Source organism: Rhamphochromis longiceps, linkage group LG9 (genome assembly GCF_057381845.1).
Source record: "Rhamphochromis longiceps isolate RC_006_pf linkage group LG9, R_longiceps_female_GT1.1, whole genome shotgun sequence".
Taxonomy (NCBI): Eukaryota; Metazoa; Chordata; class Actinopteri; order Cichliformes; family Cichlidae; genus Rhamphochromis; species Rhamphochromis longiceps.
This window is the reverse complement of record NC_140565.1, coordinates 24,930,120-24,949,218: the sequence shown is the minus strand read 5'-3', so window position 1 is coordinate 24,949,218 and position 19,099 is coordinate 24,930,120. Positions and strand designations below refer to the sequence as shown.

The window sequence follows — 19,099 nt, the reverse complement described above, 5'->3', positions numbered from 1 at the left end:
CTCACCTCATAAGCCTGACCGTAAGTCAAGGAAATTCATAAAAATTGTCAATACAGCTGCCATTGAGGGCAATGTGAATAGGGAAAATGTGCTAAAAATGAAAACGGTTTTAATATATTTATGTCAGAATTTAAAAAAAAAACACGGTCCCTTCAGTGAAGTTTTCAAGTTTCTAATTTTTAAAACATTAATATATAGTTTATCACCCCCAATTCGCTTTCTAATGTCTGTAGCGGAACCTTTGAAACGTTCACTCCAGTCGGTCAGATTAGCAGGTAACGCCGGAAGTTGCGCCAAAGGCGCGAACACTATCAACAAAGATCACAATTTATATATCTAAACTATTACGATTAAATTGTTTTAAAATGTATGTCAGTTAGTTAAACCCATATCTCGGGACTGTTGGTTGGACTGTTGGTTTACGATAACATGAGCAGTGGTAGTTTTTGGATGTTTTTATGTTGTAACTGAGCTACATGCAGGTTTGAACGTTAGCTCGCAAGTTTATGTTGCGCAGCTAACATAAAGTCAGTGTAGGCTTTCTAAAAAGTGACAACAGACTTCACAAGCGTCAACTCGCTGACAAGCCGCACTAAGGTAAAACTAGCTTCATATGACTAATCAGAGTTTATACTGATTCCCGTCGGAATACACAGACTGTCTTTACTGGCGCTCTTGAGCTCTTCTATTAAAGGTAAGTAACTAGTAAGTTATTATTTTAAGCTAATAGCAGGCTTGTGTTGAATGTATGGCGGTGCTTAAGGTGCTTAGTCATAACTTAATCTTTGTAGGTGATCATTTTATATTTGGATGCTACTGCTAAGGCCAGCCACAGCCATTATAATAAATGCCAGGTCTTGTCGCTGGTACAGGGTCACCATGTCTAAGGCAGAAAAAGTAGCCTTCATTGTGAAGTTTGTGGAAAGTGAAGGATCAAAAAAAGACTGTGCTGCCAAAGCTTATGAGGTAAGCTCTACTGCCTGGTCCAGTCTTTCTTCTAGTGTTTACTGTCTCTTTGTTTTACAAATTGGTAATCATGTTTGTCTCCGGTTTATTCAGGCCATTTTGGAGCTGCAATCTGAAAAATATTTGAAAACCATCACAGAAGATGATGTTTTGCGCATGGATAAGAAGGACAAGTCTCTGTTTGTGTTCACCAGTTTTACATCTCCAGCCTTTCTTCACTGCAAGAAGGTTGAACTCTACACTTTTAAACAGTGAAATGTCACTCCTGAGGCTCTATCAGAGATTGACTCTTGTTTTGGTTTTTTTTTATTTCTTGTGCAGCTTGGTTGCAGAATAGTGAGTCCACTGGTGGTGTTGTACTGCCTGCAGCAACAGCGTTGTGTCCCCAAAGCAGAGAAGCCTGTCTATAACATGGCCATGGCTGATGTCACCATTTGCTGCACCAGTATGGACAGAGCAATACGGGTAAGAGATCTGCTATATACATTTTAATAAAATATGAAGCACTGAGACATGTTTATGTCCATACCTTCTCTCACACTCCAGGAAGAGCTGATGGATCTGGTGCAGCTCATGGGTGGATGGGCCTATTCGGATCTAAACGTATCTGTTACACACCTGATTGCAGAAGAGGTGGGCAGTAAAAAGTACCTGGTAGCAGCCAGCCTCAGTAAACCCATCCTGTTGCCTACGTGGGTTAAAGCCTGCTGGGAGAAATCACAGGATAGGTATGTACTGTGATTTACATGGCTACATCTATTAAATGAAGACTTGTGTTTCCTGTTTGATACAAATTCACATTTTAAATCACTGTACATTTACAAAAACATGAATGGTGTCTCTGTACTGCTTTTCCAGTCTTTTCAGATATACAGACCTGCCCTTAGAGGACTACCTTTGCCCTGTGCTGCGTGGCTGTAGTGTTTGTGTGACAGGTCTGTCCAGCACAGAACGCAAAGAAGTACAAAGACTTTGTGAGCAGCATGGGGCCAACTACACCGGTCAGCTCAAAATGAATGAGTGTACACACCTCATTGTTAATGAACCAACAGGTAAGTCACCAGTATTTTTTAAAAAAATGATGTAATGCCATCATTTGTGCGTCATTGATTGTCATCGATCGTACTTGGTTCTAGGTCAGAAGTACGAGTGTGCTCGGAAGTGGAATGTGTATTGCGTGTCTTTGCACTGGCTCTTTGACAGCATAGAGAAGGGCTACTGTCAAGATGAGAGCAGGTACACTGTGGAGCGCAATGCTTCAAAAACTACTCGACCACACACTTCCACACCTACTGCTACCAGCAAGAAGGATGGTGAGTCGCATTTGATAAGATGATAAAGGTTTTCCACAGTAATTCAGAACCTGTTTGTCTTTAATGATTGAAGAGTTATGTTTTTCATTTCCAGAGGGTCCGTCACTGTTGGGCTTGAGCAACATTTCTGTGAACACTAGCAGAACAATAAACGACACGGCTCTCACCAATAACAGCACTGTCAGCCACCTGGAAGCTCCAGACCCCATAGAGAGTCTGGATCTTACCGTGTGCCCTGCTGATGATTTATTGGATGGCTGTAAGGTAAGTAGATGGTCTGCAGTTTTCTTTTTATAGAGATTTTATGTATTTCCTCTTTCAATTCTGTAGTAGGAGTTAGTTGAGTCTATAAATGATAAACTTGAGGCTTTCTGTCATTTTGTGTTAAATGTCACACAGCTGTATCTGTGTGGCCTGCCAGGGAATAAACTGGAGAAGTTACGGCGTCTTGTAAATGCTGCAGGAGGTCTGCGCTTCAACCAACCCAGTGAGGAGCTCTCTCATGTGGTCATGGGCGAGCTGGACCAGGACCTCAATAATTTTCTTTCCAAAGCAACTCACAGGTCTGAACTAAAGAGCTTTAATAACCTTCATGATATTTATATCCTCTGTATTAATACAATAACTTGGAGATTCTAATGTTTCCTTTCATACCAAAATATGTTTGGTTGGACTGCAAAATAATTTAGACTAAAGGCTATTACACACTGAGAAATGGAGATTCTAGGTTTATCCAATTCTCAACAGAATTCAGCAACAGGGAGAATTGCGTGCTTTGATCCAGGAGTGAAAGCTCTATCGTGGCCGCTTTTTGCCCACTTTAATATCCTTTCTGCATGTATTGAAACAGCAGCTTTATAGTAAAAAAGTCCAGATGCAAATGGGTCCATCACCCACTGACTCATTATAATACAAAAAGTAAGTCAAAGTAACCATTGAAGAGCTAAAATCTTATATTAAACAAGAATCTGAAACATTTGTCTTTAAAATAGTCGGTCGTCTCAGCTCTTAAACACAGAATGTTGGAAAAAAAAGTCTTGATGCATGCTCAATCATCCAGGTAAAATTGAAACTTAAAAAAAAAAAGTTTATATTTTATCTGTCTAACATTTCCACACACACTTTTTCAATGTAGCCTTTAAATCTTTCTCCCATAAAGATGACATTTAATGAGCTTCCCTGTACCCTTAATGACAAGTTTTGTCAGCATAGGTCAATAAAAATGTGGTTTGATGACCATTAGAACAGGGTCTTAAATCTTCAACTACATCCCAGCTTTTTGGATGTCAGCATTCTCAAAAAAATTAAAAACACAAATATGAAAAAAGAAAGGCAAGGATTAAGACTAGAGATGGACCGATCCGATATTACGTATCGGTATCGGTCCGATACTGACCTAAATTACTGGATCGGATATCGGAGAAAAATAAAAAATGTAATCCAATCCATTAAATATCACGAAAGCACCTCACAAAACTTGCAACACGCCGTAACTCACCTCAGAACGTTAGCACGTCGGAGCAGTATGCATCACGTGATAGAGCGGCTGTGGCATGCCGGACCTGTCGGTGGTCTGGATAGCATGTGGAGCTTCGCTAGCAACCCGGCATTTCATCTCTGACAAAGTTACCCCGAGAGAAGTAAAGCAAGTGTGTAAGTCCATCTCTGAATGTTTGTAAAGCATTCCTGCGTTAAGCTTAACGAGCGACTGCCTCTCGCTCTCCGGCTGCTACTTCAATCATGAAACTGCTTAATGATCAGCTGATCGGCTTTTCTGTCGCAAGTCCGTCTCTCTGGTTTGTTTTTGGCCCACTTTGCACCAGAAAGAGGAAACCAGCGGCTGAACAACAGCAGCACGTTTAAGCTTGATCAGCTGTTGTTAGAATTTATTTAATATTACTTTCTACTCCAGGATCTTTTTCTACGTAGCTGACGCTGGTAACTGTGCAGGGGCGGATCTAGCAAAGTTTAGCCAGGGGGGCCGATAGGGCATTAACAGGGAAAAGGGGGCACAAAGACATAATTTTCTTTCTTATTCTCATTTAAAATGTCGAGCTTTTAATTATTTAATATTTATCTGAATCTTACACCCAAAGTTTTAATCTGATGTAAAATGTATAGAAGTCCATTATTGTATATAGTAACTGTTAAGTCTAATATATATACCCTAGTAAGCTATAGTACTTTTTCCTTTGGGAAGGTACCATCTGTGCAGTCTGCAATTTTGTTGAAGAAAGATGTTGAATCTATTTAATATTTCTTGAAAAATAATTGATTTCTGTGCATTTTTTTTTCACACTGCATCAAATTAAGGTTGATTACGTCGATTAAGCATCATGAGGTGGAGTGTGAGGGGTGGTTCCCTATTTTTTTATTTTTTTATTTTTGTTGTTGCTGGGAGTTGGAACCCTATTAGTTAGGTTGCTTAATATTTACGCTAAGTACTCTTTAAAATACCAGAATAGGGAGGATGGTGCAGGTTTGAGTTTATTAGATTGATCAGTATTGCTGAACTATGAAATATTTTTTTTGCATATAGGTATAACAGAATAGCTTTAGTGTAGTTGTTGTTTTAAACTTGAGTATGAACTTATACAAAATGCAGCAAGATATTTAAAAAAAAACAGTTTTGTTGATTAAAAAACATTATATCGGATTCATATCGGTATCGGCAGATATCCAAATTTATGATATCGGTATCGGACATAAAAAAGTGGTATCGTGCCATCTCTAATTAAGACATAATGTGGTTAATATATAATTTATGTTCTCTCTGTAATTCACAGGCCCCATGTAGTAACAGTAAAGTGGCTAATAGACAGCTTCTCAAAGGGCACTCTGCTCCCAGAAGCCAGCTACCTCCACCCTGACTGTCTGCCTCCTGCTCCAGCTGATTTAGTGGTGCCGGGTTACCACACTCCCAAATCCCGGATCTCAACTGGTCCACCTGCTGGCAGCCCGAGCACTCCGGGGAGAAAGAAAGCAGACGAGGATCTACTGTCACAGTACATGGATGATGACCCTACAGTGAGTAAGTATCTGTTGCTGACGGTGTTCGTATGGGATCAAGAGTCTGTATAAGACAGCTGAATGAATAAGATTCAGACTTAGGTTAGTTTTACATATTGGTACAGCTGCTCATATCCGTTTGTGTTCCAGTTGATATGCCGCCTCCACCACCAGCAGAGAGTAAAAGCAGGAAGTCCATTAGTACAACTGCAGAGCTCCAACCTGAATCCTGGGTACCAAACCGCACTAATGGGACAGAATCCACCCTGCAGGAAGCCAGCGAGGCAGGACTGTTTTTCGGGAAACGTTTCCTTCTTGTGGGGTTTGGTACGGAGGCAGAGGCACAGCTCTCTCTGCTGGTGACAGAACATGGAGGCAAAGTGCTGATGGGCCGCTCCCGGGTTGTCGCAGACTATGCTGTGGTCCCTCTCTTGGGGTGCTCAGTGGAGGCCACAGTGGAAGAGGTGGTCACTGATACCTGGCTGGTAAGTTTGTTAATAGTGCTCCATGTTATGAGAGTGCCTTATGCTTTTGATTGACCTATTTCTCTCATTAAACCTCAGGTCATGTGTGTGGAGAAGGAGTGTGTCCTGCAGCTGTCCTCCCACCCTTTGTTCACTCCTGTCCCAGTGATGGACGGACAGTTTCCTCTCAAAGATTGCGTCCTCTCTGTCAGCCAGTTCACCGGAGCAGAGAGGGAGTCTTTGGTGGAGCTTGCCAAGCACCTTGGAGCCGAGTATGACTACCTTACATGCACCAGTCGTTATGTTTAGGCATAATATCCATAAACATTAACTACTGCAGGAACGTTTGATTAAACTTTTAAATTAGCTGGTATTTGCATTCATTATTATGCATGAACACTCAATGTGAAGCCAGTTGCTTTGTGTTCAGAGCAGTAATGAGGATGAATTTCTGTTTTCTGTACATTTTTCTATCTGTATGTGCTCCTGAGCAGTAGGATGATACAGCTGTTTAATAAAAGAAGAAGCTGCCCTGGCCTGTGTGCATTGCTGTAACTTAAATTCACTTGCTCTGCTGCATACTTTATAGCCCAGTCTTGCTGCTCATTAGGAGATATGTGTGTTAAATCTTTAAATTTGTTTTGTGTCTCCTTGCTGCAGCGTCCAGGATTATTTTGTGCGCCTGGCCAACCAGAAGAAAGGCATGCTGGCCAGCACGCATCTGGTGCTGCAGAGCCCCGAGGGCACAAAGTACCAGGCAGCAAAGAAGTGGGGGCTTCCTGCTGTTACCATGCACTGGATACTAGAGTCTGCTCGAACTGGGAAGAGAGCAGAGGAGGGAAGATTTTTAGTTGATCTGCCACCCTCACCAGGTTAGATAACTAACTTTGCTAGATCTGTTTTATGATCTGTAATTCTCAACACACGATATAAATTACATTAAATTAAACCGTATGATGGAGTTTGGCTGGAGTTTTAAGAGGCATTCATTTGTAGCACCAGTTTGACCTGATTGCTAATGACTACCACCAGAGATTTTCCTGGCTCGGGATGGGTCTTTATAAGAACGATAGTTTAGTTTTTATTGGTTTTTAATTTTAGTTTAGTTTTAGTTCCAGTTCGCTTAATTTATTAAATTCATTATGTTATTAAATGTAATTGTAGACTCAAGTTTGTCTAGTGTGTCATTGCTTATTAATGAGACTGGCTGTTTTTATTTTGTTCTTCCACAGAGAGGGATGAAGAGAGTTTTGTAGGTGGTTCGCAGAAACAGATTATGCCTCCAGCGGCTCGTTCCTCTCCAGAAATCCCTTTGTTGGGTCCCCGGAGCGGTAAGGCTGTCACTCCTCTGGATTTAGGCCGCTTTCAGAGCAAAGTGTTCCGATCTGTTTTGGATGAGATGAAGCCCAAAGAGGACATCAGCACCCCAAAACAAAACCAGGAGGGTGGCAGAAGGAACCCACTACAGAACGAGGCCTCCCTGCAGCTGGACACCCCTTCTCGTTTCCTCAACCGAGACCAGCTCTTCAGACCCTCTTTTAATGTCAAGGTTGGGATTCACTGAGCAGCTTACACTTCTGGCATTTCATGTTTGCTGATATTTGATTAATGTTTCTCTAAATATGTGTATTTATATTATTTAGGATGCACTTGGAGCTATGGAAACTCCGGGTGGGGCATCGAAACCAGGGAAGAGGATTGAGACTCCACTCACTGATGTCATCAACAGGAACCTGAAAGTAGCGCTGGCTAATAGCACCCGCAATAATGTCTCAGAGATGCAAGCAGTCTCTGCCAGTCCCCAGCTTGCAAAGACAGCTGAGAAGGAGGTAAACACTAGTACTGCTATACAAATGTGTTAGAGCCTGGTGGTTACAGAGCCACAGCACATCTTAGCGATTATCAGTGTTAGATTGAAGTACACACAGGTTTTTATTTCCCAGTCACAAACATAACAACTCAAAAGAAAGACAGACAAAAACAATATGGTGTTTGCGTGTTAGAGTCCACGAAAAGAAGCCGGGCCCCTGAATGGTGTTGTGGTCTGCGTGGGAAAGAAACTGAGCAAAATGCAGAGTGAACTAAACGCCATCGCTGCCTCGCTTGGAGCCGACTTCAGGTTTGTAAACTTTACTTAAGAGATTTTTATTGTATTTCATTTTTTTAAACCTTTCAAATCCTGGTTCTATCTGTCGCCACTCTCCCTCTATTTCGAGCTAAGCATGCTTTCCCAGTGTCAGCATTTTAAAACCACAGAATGAGAATTAATGTTTGGTTTTACCTGTTTGTTCTTATTTTTTCATCATATGACTTTTAGAAATGACAGTTTTTCACTTTGATTTCCTTCAAGTCTGAGCAATAAATCAGTTCCATAAACTGGGCTTACATAAGGATTAAGGCCAAAGTCCAAGTATACTGCTTCTAAATCATCATGACACCTGTACAAAGAATGGGTGAAATGTTTTGCTTACTGATCACGAATTATCAAAAAGTAACCCATCAATGTTGTAAGAAAGTCCTGGAAAGTAACACTTTATCAATTGATTTTATTTTTTGCAAATATGATGCAAACGGTACAAACATATCTTTGCTAACTTCTTTTCAGGTGGGCTTGTGACGATACAGTAACACACTACATTTACCAGGGCCGTGTGGGGGACAACACCCGGGAATACAGAGGAGTGAAGGAGAGAGGGCTCCATGTGGTCTCCCAGTACTGGTTGCAGGCGGTGGGTTTCCCAGTAGTGTAGCGTTTTCTCACTGATTTCTAATCATTTGTGACAGCTGATTAAGTCTGCTGTGTGAAAGTGATGCTGTGTTCGTGTTATTTGAAGTGATATAAGGTAGTGTAAAACACAGTACACTGTTGAAGTCCATCCCAGTATTTAGTGGGTAAGAGGCAGGCATCAGCTGATCTGCAGAAAATTAACACACACATGTTAGGAAACAATTCAGTCTTTAGTTTCTTTCAACCTGAGCACATAAACCATGCCTATAAAAGGTTCAAGCCACATGCTTCTGTTTCCTTTGCTTAAACAAGCATTTAGAGAAATTACGTCTTCATAAAGATTCACAAAGCTGCATTAAGATGCAATTGATTTCATTTGGGTATTATTTGTATTCTCCTGCAACATTTCACCCGGGGGAAGCAATTAGCATCTCATCAACAAAAGCAGAATACTAAATGAAAAACGTCTTTGATGTGTAAATTCAGAGGCATCGTCGTTTCAGTGGTGTGTCTCCTCATAATTGTTTTATTTAGTTACGTTTTGGTGTGTAGATAAATACTGTGTGCAGTAACGTGTCTGTTTTCATCCTGTGCAGTGCGCTGATGAGCAAAGGCACGTCCCGGAGTCTCTCTATCCTTTCACCTACAACCCTAAGATGAGTTTAAACCTGAGCCAGGTGCCCAGCAACTCTCAGAGGTCACCACCTGTAACACGAACACAACGCAAAGACATCAGGGAGACGAAGGAAGACGAGGTGGGTCTGATTTGAAAGTCAGAGTTAGTGGGGGACCTGTGTTGGTTTAGGATGGAATTTCTCAGGAAAATCAGGATGTATTGTTCAATTAATGCTGGGATGTCACAATTATCTTTCTTTTCCTGTTTAATTGATCTTTAGTTTTCTTTGTCGCAGTTTGTGCACAATCCCACACAAGAAGCTGCAACCCAACGCCGTGTGAGTGATGGAAGCACAGACCAAGAAGAGATGAATGATAGCACAGAAAGGAGGGGTGAGTGTCTTTTCTGTTGCTGGTAATTAAATCCACTGAGCTTCTGCATGTACTTGAAACGAGTCTAAGACTCTCAAGGCTCACCACCAATCTGCAAATCTGTCCATAACTTCTGGAGTAATCCTGACAAACCAAGCCTGTCACAGAAGTAAAAGGTCTTCAGTATACATGGTTGTATATGAGGTTTTACATATTTTTTGCTATCCTGATATTTTAGAAACGCTAGAGATGAGAGAGAACCTGCAAAGACAACTGCAGGAGATCATGTCAGCCACTAAACTGACGACAGGGAGGCGTACCTCAGTCAGGCTCGCTAGGATGGGATCCGGAGGGGCAGACTTGGGCCCCCACACACCCGAAGGGAGCAGAGTTGGACGGAGCGGTAATAGACGGACTCTAGAAGCTCTGAGGTATGAAAGAAGCTGCTTATGTTAAAACTAAAAGAAGCTTGAATCTCTTAAGGAATCTGGCAGCAGCTCAGGGCGTTTTGCAGAGTCCACTATAAAAAATTTAAAGTGCTTTTTTATTTGTTTAAAAAAAAAAAAGTGGAAGGTGCTGTATGCATGTTTGGGTACAGAGCTGTGGTGACAGCAGAAGAAATAGTAAATATCATCATTTTACCTACAGAACTATGTTAGCAGTAGGGGCGCGTTGAGCTTTGAAAAGTCCTTTTGTGTTAAATTCAGGATCTAAACCATATAAATACCATAGATGGTATTCTTTTGGCTTCACATAGCTGACTGCTCTGTTGTGATTTCAGGGTTCCTCGAGAAGCGGCTATGGACATGAACACAGAGCCATCCCAGAGTGAACAGATAGTTTGGGATGACCCCACAGCCAGAGAAGAGAGGGCCAAGCTCGCTGATAATTTACAGTGGCCTGGAAGCCCATCGCAGCACTCTGAGCCCCTCGCTCCTCCTCCAACTGCAGACAGCGGACCACAGCTAAGGGACTCCATGACGGACTCAGAGCTGGTAGAGATGGGTAAGAAATGAGGATCCAGCTGCACCAACTGTCTGAAAGCGTACAATGGGCTAAATTAATGCATAGAGGGGTTTACACCTACCTGGACAGATAAAGAAGATTTTGAACTGTGAATCATGCAAATGAAAATGAAAGGTCTAAGCTTTGGGAGGATGTAGCGATACGGTGAAGAAGTGGTGCATCTTAGTATAGAGCTCTCAAGTTAGTCTCAGGTCTATTTAAAGTCTGTGTATGCATATAATAGGGAAACACTGTTTCTGATATGTTGGTAACATTTCACCGTTGTCGCTCCCGCAGCTGCTTGTGACGTCATTGAGCAGCACATGAACAAGAAAGTCCTGACGCCTCCTCCCGAGGAGCCAGAGAATGACGTCCTCACTCCTAAAGCTCCCAGCATTGCTTTTCCTCTCGCCAACCCCGCAGTAGCACCAGAACCACAGGTGAAGGGTTCGAAATTTGCACTGACAACAACACGTGAAGCTTTAATCTGGTCTAAATGAAATTTAATTGCTCAGCATTGTGTAACACTTCTCTCCACTTTCCTGCGTTACGCAAACAGCTGCATGCTGGTGCTTATTCAGTTACGTAATAATGAACTGATCATTTGTACTGCGCAGTGTACAATCTGTACGTCTCTTTCAAGCAAAGTACTAGTGCTAAAAGGTTGTTTATTTTTCTCAGGAGAAGAAGGAAGAAAAACAACCTCCCAGATTTCAGCTGTCCTCCCTCAGCCCCCAGGAGCGCATTGATTACAGTCACCTCATAGAGGAGCTTGGTGAGTCTCCCATCTAATTAGCGATCTAACGCTGTTTCATCGTGCTGCAGTACAAAAGGCAGCACATCAGAGGCTGGAAGTCAGAGGAGCTAATCCCTGATGACTATAACTGAGGATCTGCCTCCAGGATATGGAAGTAGTTCCTCCAGCACTGTTTCCTCTGTCAAAAAAAGCATGACTCAGATCTTCACTGGTCATGACAAGTTATATCATTATTAAAACTTTCACACTGTATTTCTGCCTCAGCGCATCTTACTAGCTTAATAGCTTGACAGCCGTTCATCTGCTAGGCTTTAAACTTGGTGGGTGTATTGCTGGGAACTGAAATAAGTGCAGCGTTGAGTTTGAGGTTGTTAGAATAAACGGTTGTCATATATTGGCTAAAAGTTCACTTCATTACCAGCATTTCCCCTACAAGACGTGTTTGTTTGGCTGTCTCTGTGAGGTCATTTACTAACAGTAAAGCATTCTCAGTCCTCTTACACATGAGTTTAATCTTCACTAATTATTGGCAAACCGTAATCCAAAACTAAACCTGTTTCAACCAAACAAAAAGTTGCATTCAACCAATGTCTGCTACACTGATAATGTTGCATTTACTTCATCAGCCATAAATGCTGAAAGACCAGTCTGTTTCCACCGTTTTTGAGTTGCACATCTTCTCTTTCCAACCTGTAGAATATGAAAATACTCACTGGGGTCAGCGATCACATGTGAGGTCATGGAAAATGTGCTGTGATCCAACCTTTCGAGATCCAAACCAGTTTACCAGTTTAAAATAGGTGCACAGATGGTGACTATATCCATGGTGCTGGAAACATGTTATCAGAGGGTCTGATAGAGTCAGTGGAATAGGATAAACTTCATATTTATATTGCATTTTCATGCCATTCAGTTATCAGTGTTGCAGCCATAATCCCTGCACAGGCCAAGTGTACCATGTGTGTAGTTTTCTGTCTCTGTCTGTTGCTGTAGGTGGTGTAGTCTTGGATAAGCAGTCTTTTGACCCCAGCTGCACACACATCATCGTCGGGACACCCCTGCGTAATGAGAAGTACCTGGCAGCGATGGCAGCTGGGAAATGGATCCTGCACCGCTCGTACCTGGAGGCGTGCCGCTCTGTGGGTCTCTTCATTCAGGTCAGAATCCGAAGAGCAATCTTTGCCACACGTAAATATGATAGAAAGTCTGGGAATGTGGAATATAAGCGCTCGGATAACACCAATACTTTCAAGGAGAGTCCTTCATGCAAGTATCACCACACAGCCGTCATCTTAGGCTGTTATTTTAGACTAGACAAGGAACGGGTCACTTCTAATAAAAACCACAAAAAAGGTTTTCTTGACTTGTCCCCAAAAATCTCCAAATCTGTGATCTAGGAGGAGGAGTTTGAGTGGGGCAATAGCTCCATCCTTGACGCATTGCCCTCCATCACCTCCCAACAAAAGAGACTAGCGTTAGCCGGCATGCGCTGGAGAAAAAGCCTGCAGGGTCACTCTGAACACGAGGTACGAGCAGGCTCATACACACAATAAAAACCACGGCTCTGAGGCATTTTGTGTTCTATAAACAGGCATTTGTATTTTTCAGGGCGCCTTCAGTGGATGGACAGTCATGCTGAACATCGACCAGAGCAGAGAATCGGGATTCAGGCGGTTGCTGCAGTCTGGCGGGGCGAAGGTTTCTCAGTGCTTTTCTTTTCTGAGACACATCCAGGAGCATGCAGTCTTTAGCCAAGATAGATTAGCATCCTAAAAGTGTCTTAAAACAGCAACAGCTTCAGTAGGTTGATATTTATTTTTTGATATAATCTTTAGAAATGTCTGTGATGTAAAATTTGGAATCCTTGATAAAACTGAGCTAGTGAGTCAAAAGAAAGCGAGGAAAAAAAAAAAAAGAGCTAAGAAGATGGGGCTGTTGTTTTAGATGGAGGTAAATAACCATCACAGCAGTATGCTGAAGGAAAGAATTGTGTTGTTTGCGGGTTTACGTTTGACTTCTTTCCACAAACACAGCAAACACACAGTCTGTCATTTCTCTGCAGGTCCTTCCTGGTCCCTCCCCATCCATGTACAAAGAGGCCACACATCTTTTTGCAGACTTCAGTCGACTCAAACCCGGAGACTTCAGAGTTGATGTTTTAGAGGCTACCTCACAAGGAGTCACATGCCTGAAGCCAGAATACATTGCAGACTATCTCATGCAGGTTAGCAGGGCTCTTCATTTATATATTCTCAGCTGAGTCTGATGCTGAATTTCTCACTTGAAAGACGTTTGATGTCTTCCATGTTGCAGCCCACACAAAATTGAATGTTAAAGATGGATTTTTAGCAATGGCCTTTTTTCCCATCTTTGCTTAAGGAGCCAACACCACCCATCGAGCTGTACCACCTGACTGAAGCTCCCTCTGAAGAAGCTCCAGGCACACCGTCACGTAAACGTAAAGCAGCAGCAGAGACCTCCAGGCTGAAAAAGAGCCGTGTGAACTGAAGTTAAATATCTTAAATATTTTCAACAATGTGAAGATGATTGTAAAAAAAAAAATCCCTATTTTTTATGACCTGTATGAAAATAAAATAAATGTAGCACCTGTATTGTAATACTGCATTTTTCATAGAGCGCCCTGGAGCTGCTGCTTGCACCGAGAGACTCTGCTTGTGATGGATGAGTTAATGAACGTCTGCAGAAAATGTTGAGTCACGTTTTGTAATTGCATGCGATGCTACTCTCTGGCCTGTAGAGGGCAGTAGTGTGTCAGTGTATGCCTCAGGTCTGATTTCTCAGCAGCAGAATGTAAACTCAAGTCTCCCAAGTGCTGTTTTAACATTTATATATTTAATAACTTTACTTATTGTTTAGGGTTTTTTTGGGGGGGTTAACCAAGCCTTCTATGATTTTTTTTTTTCCAAATGTCCTGTTATAAGTGTGTGTTGTTAACTTTCTTTCTTTTGCAAAATAAAACCTGCCTGTGTATTTATTGAGAAATCATCCTGCCTAAGGCAGCTTATTAACTTAGTCTCTGACAAATTTGGTCAAATTGACATGTTTCTTGCCCTTCACTGGTTATAGCCCATTTGCATCATCTGTCGATCCCCCCTCCAGTCTAGTAAACACTAGATTTTGTTTACGCTGTTCATGTAGGCCTCTGGTACACTGATGTGTTGCTTCATACCAGCGTGCCAGCTGAGGTTTGAGGCCTCGGTTCTCTCTCATAAGATGGTTAAGTGGTTTAACCTCGTAATAGATGGACCAGCTGACCGCCTCCCCACAGGTTCAGTATTTAGAAGTGTGGGATTAGAGGAGGAATCCTGACAGGGAGGGAAACATGACTCAGATCCCAGAGGGCAGCTTAAGGTCACTCACAAAGTTTGGCAAGTTTCAAATTTTACAACCAACTAATTTTAATGGTAACAACCAAACCGTATTTAATTAAGCTGCATATTATAGGGCAAAGGACCTGTTCTTGCACACCGCACATACCTGTGAGCTGTGAACAAGTCCACCCTTGAACAGTTTTTCCTACAGGAAAGGCAAGGGTTAAATTATCGTATAATTTATATTGCTGTTAATTTTATGCCAGCATAGCCAATATGCGACTTAAATATCAGGGATATGGAAGATGAAGACTGCCAAAATAAAAACCCCAACTAATAAAAGAATGACAAAGCTAAATTATAATGTATGAGGAAGGCATGTATAATGTAGCTTTGCACTGATGTTTAACAACTAATAACATAATACAAAAGTTTAAAAAAAACATGATAATGATAAACATAATCTGGCAAAAGAGCAAAAAAAAAAGCAGATAAAGCAACTCCCCCCCCCCCCCCCCTCTAAAAAATAAAAATTAAATATAGAAGCGATATATAAATTATGTAATGCTTACATCTTTTTATTTAATGTTGTATTTTCATATTTTGAGTCTTAGTTTTGTGAACATGCAAGCTGGAGATAAATGCCAGTGGAAGTGGAAATTTTGGGTTTTTATTTCAAAATTTCAAGATTTTTGAGAGATTAACACGAAATTTTAACCTACTTCTACTTGGTAATCGATCAATTAATAAATAAATAAATTTTAAAAAAAAAACAATCAGCGTGGGAACAAGCTTGCATAGCCCTCAATAGGTGGAGAGCCACTATAAGTCCTGCACTGAATCACACTTTCAGCAGTGATGGGAAACATTTCAGTGCTTATTTATTAGTTTTTATGTGTTGTATCAATTTAGATCAAATTAATAATTAGTTATGGTTTAATTAACTAAATGTTCTCACAGAGCTAAATCACGCCTGTAATGTACTTATTTTATCTGTCTGTAAACAACAGAATCATTAAAAAGCAATGTTTGCTAATAAGTCTATTAAACCAGTAATGAAGGCAGGATTTTAAGTGTTTCTTTCTCTCTTTTACACTTTGTTCAGGAGTTAACGCATCGTTTCTTAAACCACTGCAGCTCATAAAAATCCCGGAGCTCTGCAGCTGGACACGACAACGATATTAATATTCACAGGTCCCGCTCCAGGAAGTGTGGATGTCTGAAACAGTTTTCCATCAACAGGTGTCCCACAGAGGTGGACTAACGTCCCACTTTGCTGACTGGCAATTGGCCAAGAGTTCAGCTTCACTGACGTTTCACTGCGTCACGCGGTCCTCTTTCTATATGCTAACTTTGTGGGTTTCGTGTTGGGACGGGGGATTTCAGCGCGACCCTGCGATCAGGGAGGAAAACTCTGCAGCAGTCCTCATTAAAATTCCCCGTCCGTACGCTCACCACGAGAACCTCCTGTGGTGGGTGGCACCGGCGTCCTGCGCGCCTCTTAATTGCGCATCAAGCATTAAGGGGAGATCACGGATCACAGTTCCATTACCCGTGGCCGCGGATTACGCTGCCTTGAGGCTGGGAGGGGGTTGCTTCACGTCCCGCTATTTACGGCGTTGGGGCTGAGAGAGGAAAGGTGGACGCAGAGGGGTCTAGAGGTCCAGCGAAGGGTGGCGCCCTGCGCATGTTGTAGTCCAGCGCCTGGACGCACAGTGCCGCTTCCCAGGGGCCGGGGGACCCACAGCGACACGGTCGGCTCCTGCAGTCCGCTGCCTGGGCTCCACTGGCTTCTCGCTGCAGCTCATGATTCGGACATTTCTGTGCGGGGACTGGCAACATGTGCGCCCGGATGGTGTGAAGTGTGACACGGCGGCTTTTGGGTTGCATTTCACTCGGATACGCCGAGCAGGCTGCCCGACGTTACGGCGCACCTTGTGCAGTAGGTAAGTCGGCTACATCTTCATCCCTGTACTTCAGATTACACACATCACCCTCCAGCTGCTCTGCGCATCCGGCGAGTTTTATTGATCGCTCTTACCTCCCTTATTGATTATGTTAAACGTCCGATTTGTTGAAATCTGCTCAGGGTTTCCGGGCAGTTATGAGCAGCGGTGACAGACACGAAGGTCTGGGCTTCAAATCACTGTCAGTGCTGCAGAACATGTCACTGCAAGATATCCTCATCCATGCCCTATCAGCTCAGAGCATCAATAATGCATTGCACGATGTGAATATTGATATCAAGACTGGGAAATGCCATCGTCAGAAGTTGAGCTCGCGTTGCTTTCTGGAAGAATCATCATGTAATTGAGGAATAGTTTTTATTTATTTATTTTATTCAGTGTGATCTTAGGGGGCTTAAGAGGCTTGAAAATCATCTTAAATGAATGAACATTACCACCTAATAAAACATCTTTCGAGGGTTTCAATGGACTTTTGGTGACACTTAGTTCTTGAAGAGAGTACAGACTGATTTGTCCAGTTTTTTTTTCTTGGATAAAGTTTGTGAAGACAATAAAAGCCATGAGTCTTCCAGTCTGATCATCTTTGTCCCGAGTGCTTTATTTGTCAGGCAACATGGACAGAAACAAAGGAGATAATAGAAGAAACTCTCTTAAAATGCCATAGTGCCAAGAACAAACTGCATCACCAAATACCCCATTGGAGTGTGAAGGTTCAGCTTTGTTCAAGAACAGAGGGTTCGTATAGAGAACAGTTTAAAGTGTGTGCTAATTGAACCTGCCGGCCACTCTCCCCATTGTAACGGGAATGTTTGGTTGCTCGTCCTCCACAGAAACCCCCCACTCCTTTGTTCTGGGGGGACAATCCTCCAGTGCCATGTGTGCAATGGTTTGGGGGGGAGGGAGCAGGGTCAGCAGGGGTATTGACATCTGCGGCTGACAGCTTCCTCGGAGCGAGCTGACATGCTGTGATACCATGAATGGGTATTAGGAAACATATGAGCAAAGCACTTAACACTAATGAGGACATTTATTCTTTGTCCACGATGCTTGGGCACCAGTTTTACACAATACTGCTGTTTTTGTCATTTGTCTAATGTAACTAGAAGTAAGGACAGTTACTCGTGTCACGCGGTCACTCAGTTTAAAGCTTGGCTTCATTTAGCATCAAGAGTTCAGAGACCTTTTATTTCTCAGCGTTTTTGGACTTAATTAACCGATTGATTGTAGTTAGAGGTTGATGTTAAAACAACTTCAAGTTTTAGTCACAGTATCCCAAATCTAGTGCTCAAACTGGGTAATTAATTGATCTGTTAACTTTCATATAACCTGAATTATTAGTACAGCATTGTGGTAGATCAACTGTTTGTTGTTTTGAGCAATTTGGGGAACAGTTGTTTAGATATTTGAGCTTTCTTCTTTTTTTCTTTTCGCCTCGTATTGTCAGGTCTTATAATATTAGAAGTGATCACTGTTGTGAACTGAATTGAGTAAGTGTCTTAAATCTGCAGTATTTCTGTTGGCCAATAGAGTGGCGACTACTCTGGTTACAAAAAGCAGTCATTGTTTAGAAGTTTACAGGAAAATTCCTCTGGTGTTCACTTGATCAAGACCTCAGGAAACACCTTTCCAGTGAGTTTATGCTATCACAAGTTTGGCATCTTATTTAACACAACAGGATATACTTTCTTTTTAAAGTAAAATAGATGATTATTCAACGTACGGTTTTAGGGTTTGAGTAATTCTTATGCTAATACTGCACTGAGTTTGCTCTGTTCTTGGCTAGGAGGTGATATAGACTTAAAATTATATCCAGGTATTTAAAGGAAATAATGATTTTTATGGTTATGTGGGAAAAAGGACTGAAGGGTGTTTTATCAATGGAGTTATAGTTGCAAACAAATTAAAGTACATTTTTCTTTTACAGTGAGCTACTGTGATTGATGATAGACTACTTAGTAAGTGTGAGTCTATCAAGGTACCAGCAGCAGCATTGTAGTGCAGTAGTAGTGACACAGCATAAGTTTAACAGTAACTAAAGTAGCTTAACCTTGTACATAATGAGGAGATGCACAATATTATCACATAATAAAACAGAAAACAAAGAAAAAGTAAACGTATGGCATCGCTACATCGTTGATGTTGTCATATGAAACCTTTATCAATGGTTATTATGAGTGATATGATATAGCACAGCCCTGTTTCTCAGTCCGTATCTTTACTCAGAAGACAAAATAGTTATGGCCTGATTGGGGCTCTAAAATCAGAGCCTACAATGGGTAATGTCACAGTACATCTTTTATGTACAATCTTTGCTAAAACACCAAATATTGAGAAGTAAATTTAGCCATTTTTCCATCTGTTCTCTGTTTTTACTCTGTCATTCATGTTTCTGTCACATGCGACTGCTCAAAGGTAGAAAGCCTCCAGAAACTTGTTCAAATACATAAACTGCAAACAATAGGTTACATGACAGGTTACCGCCCACAAATCCCGCCACTTCTTTCTGATCCCTGTATTATTGTGAAGGTCAAAGTGTCGGTCATTTCAACGCCTTTCTACTCCTATCTGCTG

At 41.8% G+C, this 19,099-nt stretch overlaps 2 protein-coding genes across 2 annotated transcripts in view; both read left to right on the top strand.

Annotated features, from left to right (window-relative positions):
- Nucleotides 1-274: 274 nt before the first annotated feature.
- topbp1 (DNA topoisomerase II binding protein 1) lies at nucleotides 275-13,858 on the top strand. The gene is made up of 28 exons (XM_085419028.1): nucleotides 275-694; nucleotides 873-966; nucleotides 1,060-1,194; nucleotides 1,288-1,431; nucleotides 1,513-1,694; nucleotides 1,825-2,018; nucleotides 2,103-2,279; nucleotides 2,374-2,543; nucleotides 2,679-2,842; nucleotides 5,066-5,310; nucleotides 5,439-5,773; nucleotides 5,852-6,024; nucleotides 6,413-6,624; nucleotides 6,985-7,301; nucleotides 7,396-7,581; nucleotides 7,756-7,871; nucleotides 8,358-8,481; nucleotides 9,077-9,235; nucleotides 9,392-9,488; nucleotides 9,706-9,898; nucleotides 10,249-10,472; nucleotides 10,770-10,912; nucleotides 11,154-11,247; nucleotides 12,223-12,386; nucleotides 12,627-12,755; nucleotides 12,838-12,927; nucleotides 13,292-13,453; nucleotides 13,609-13,858. Exons 2-28 carry the CDS (start codon nucleotides 880-882, stop codon nucleotides 13,735-13,737), a joined length of 4,545 nt encoding a protein of 1,514 aa, XP_085275154.1. The 5' UTR covers nucleotides 275-694; nucleotides 873-879; the 3' UTR covers nucleotides 13,738-13,858.
- Nucleotides 13,859-15,903: 2,045 nt separating this feature from the next.
- The window catches only part of tmem108 (transmembrane protein 108), a 67,291-nt gene continuing 64,095 nt past the window's right edge, over nucleotides 15,904-19,099 (top strand). Inside the window, exon 1 of the mRNA XM_085419027.1 lies at nucleotides 15,904-16,507. The gene's annotated coding sequence lies outside the window, so the exon portion shown is untranslated. The remainder of the gene's footprint in view (nucleotides 16,508-19,099) is intronic.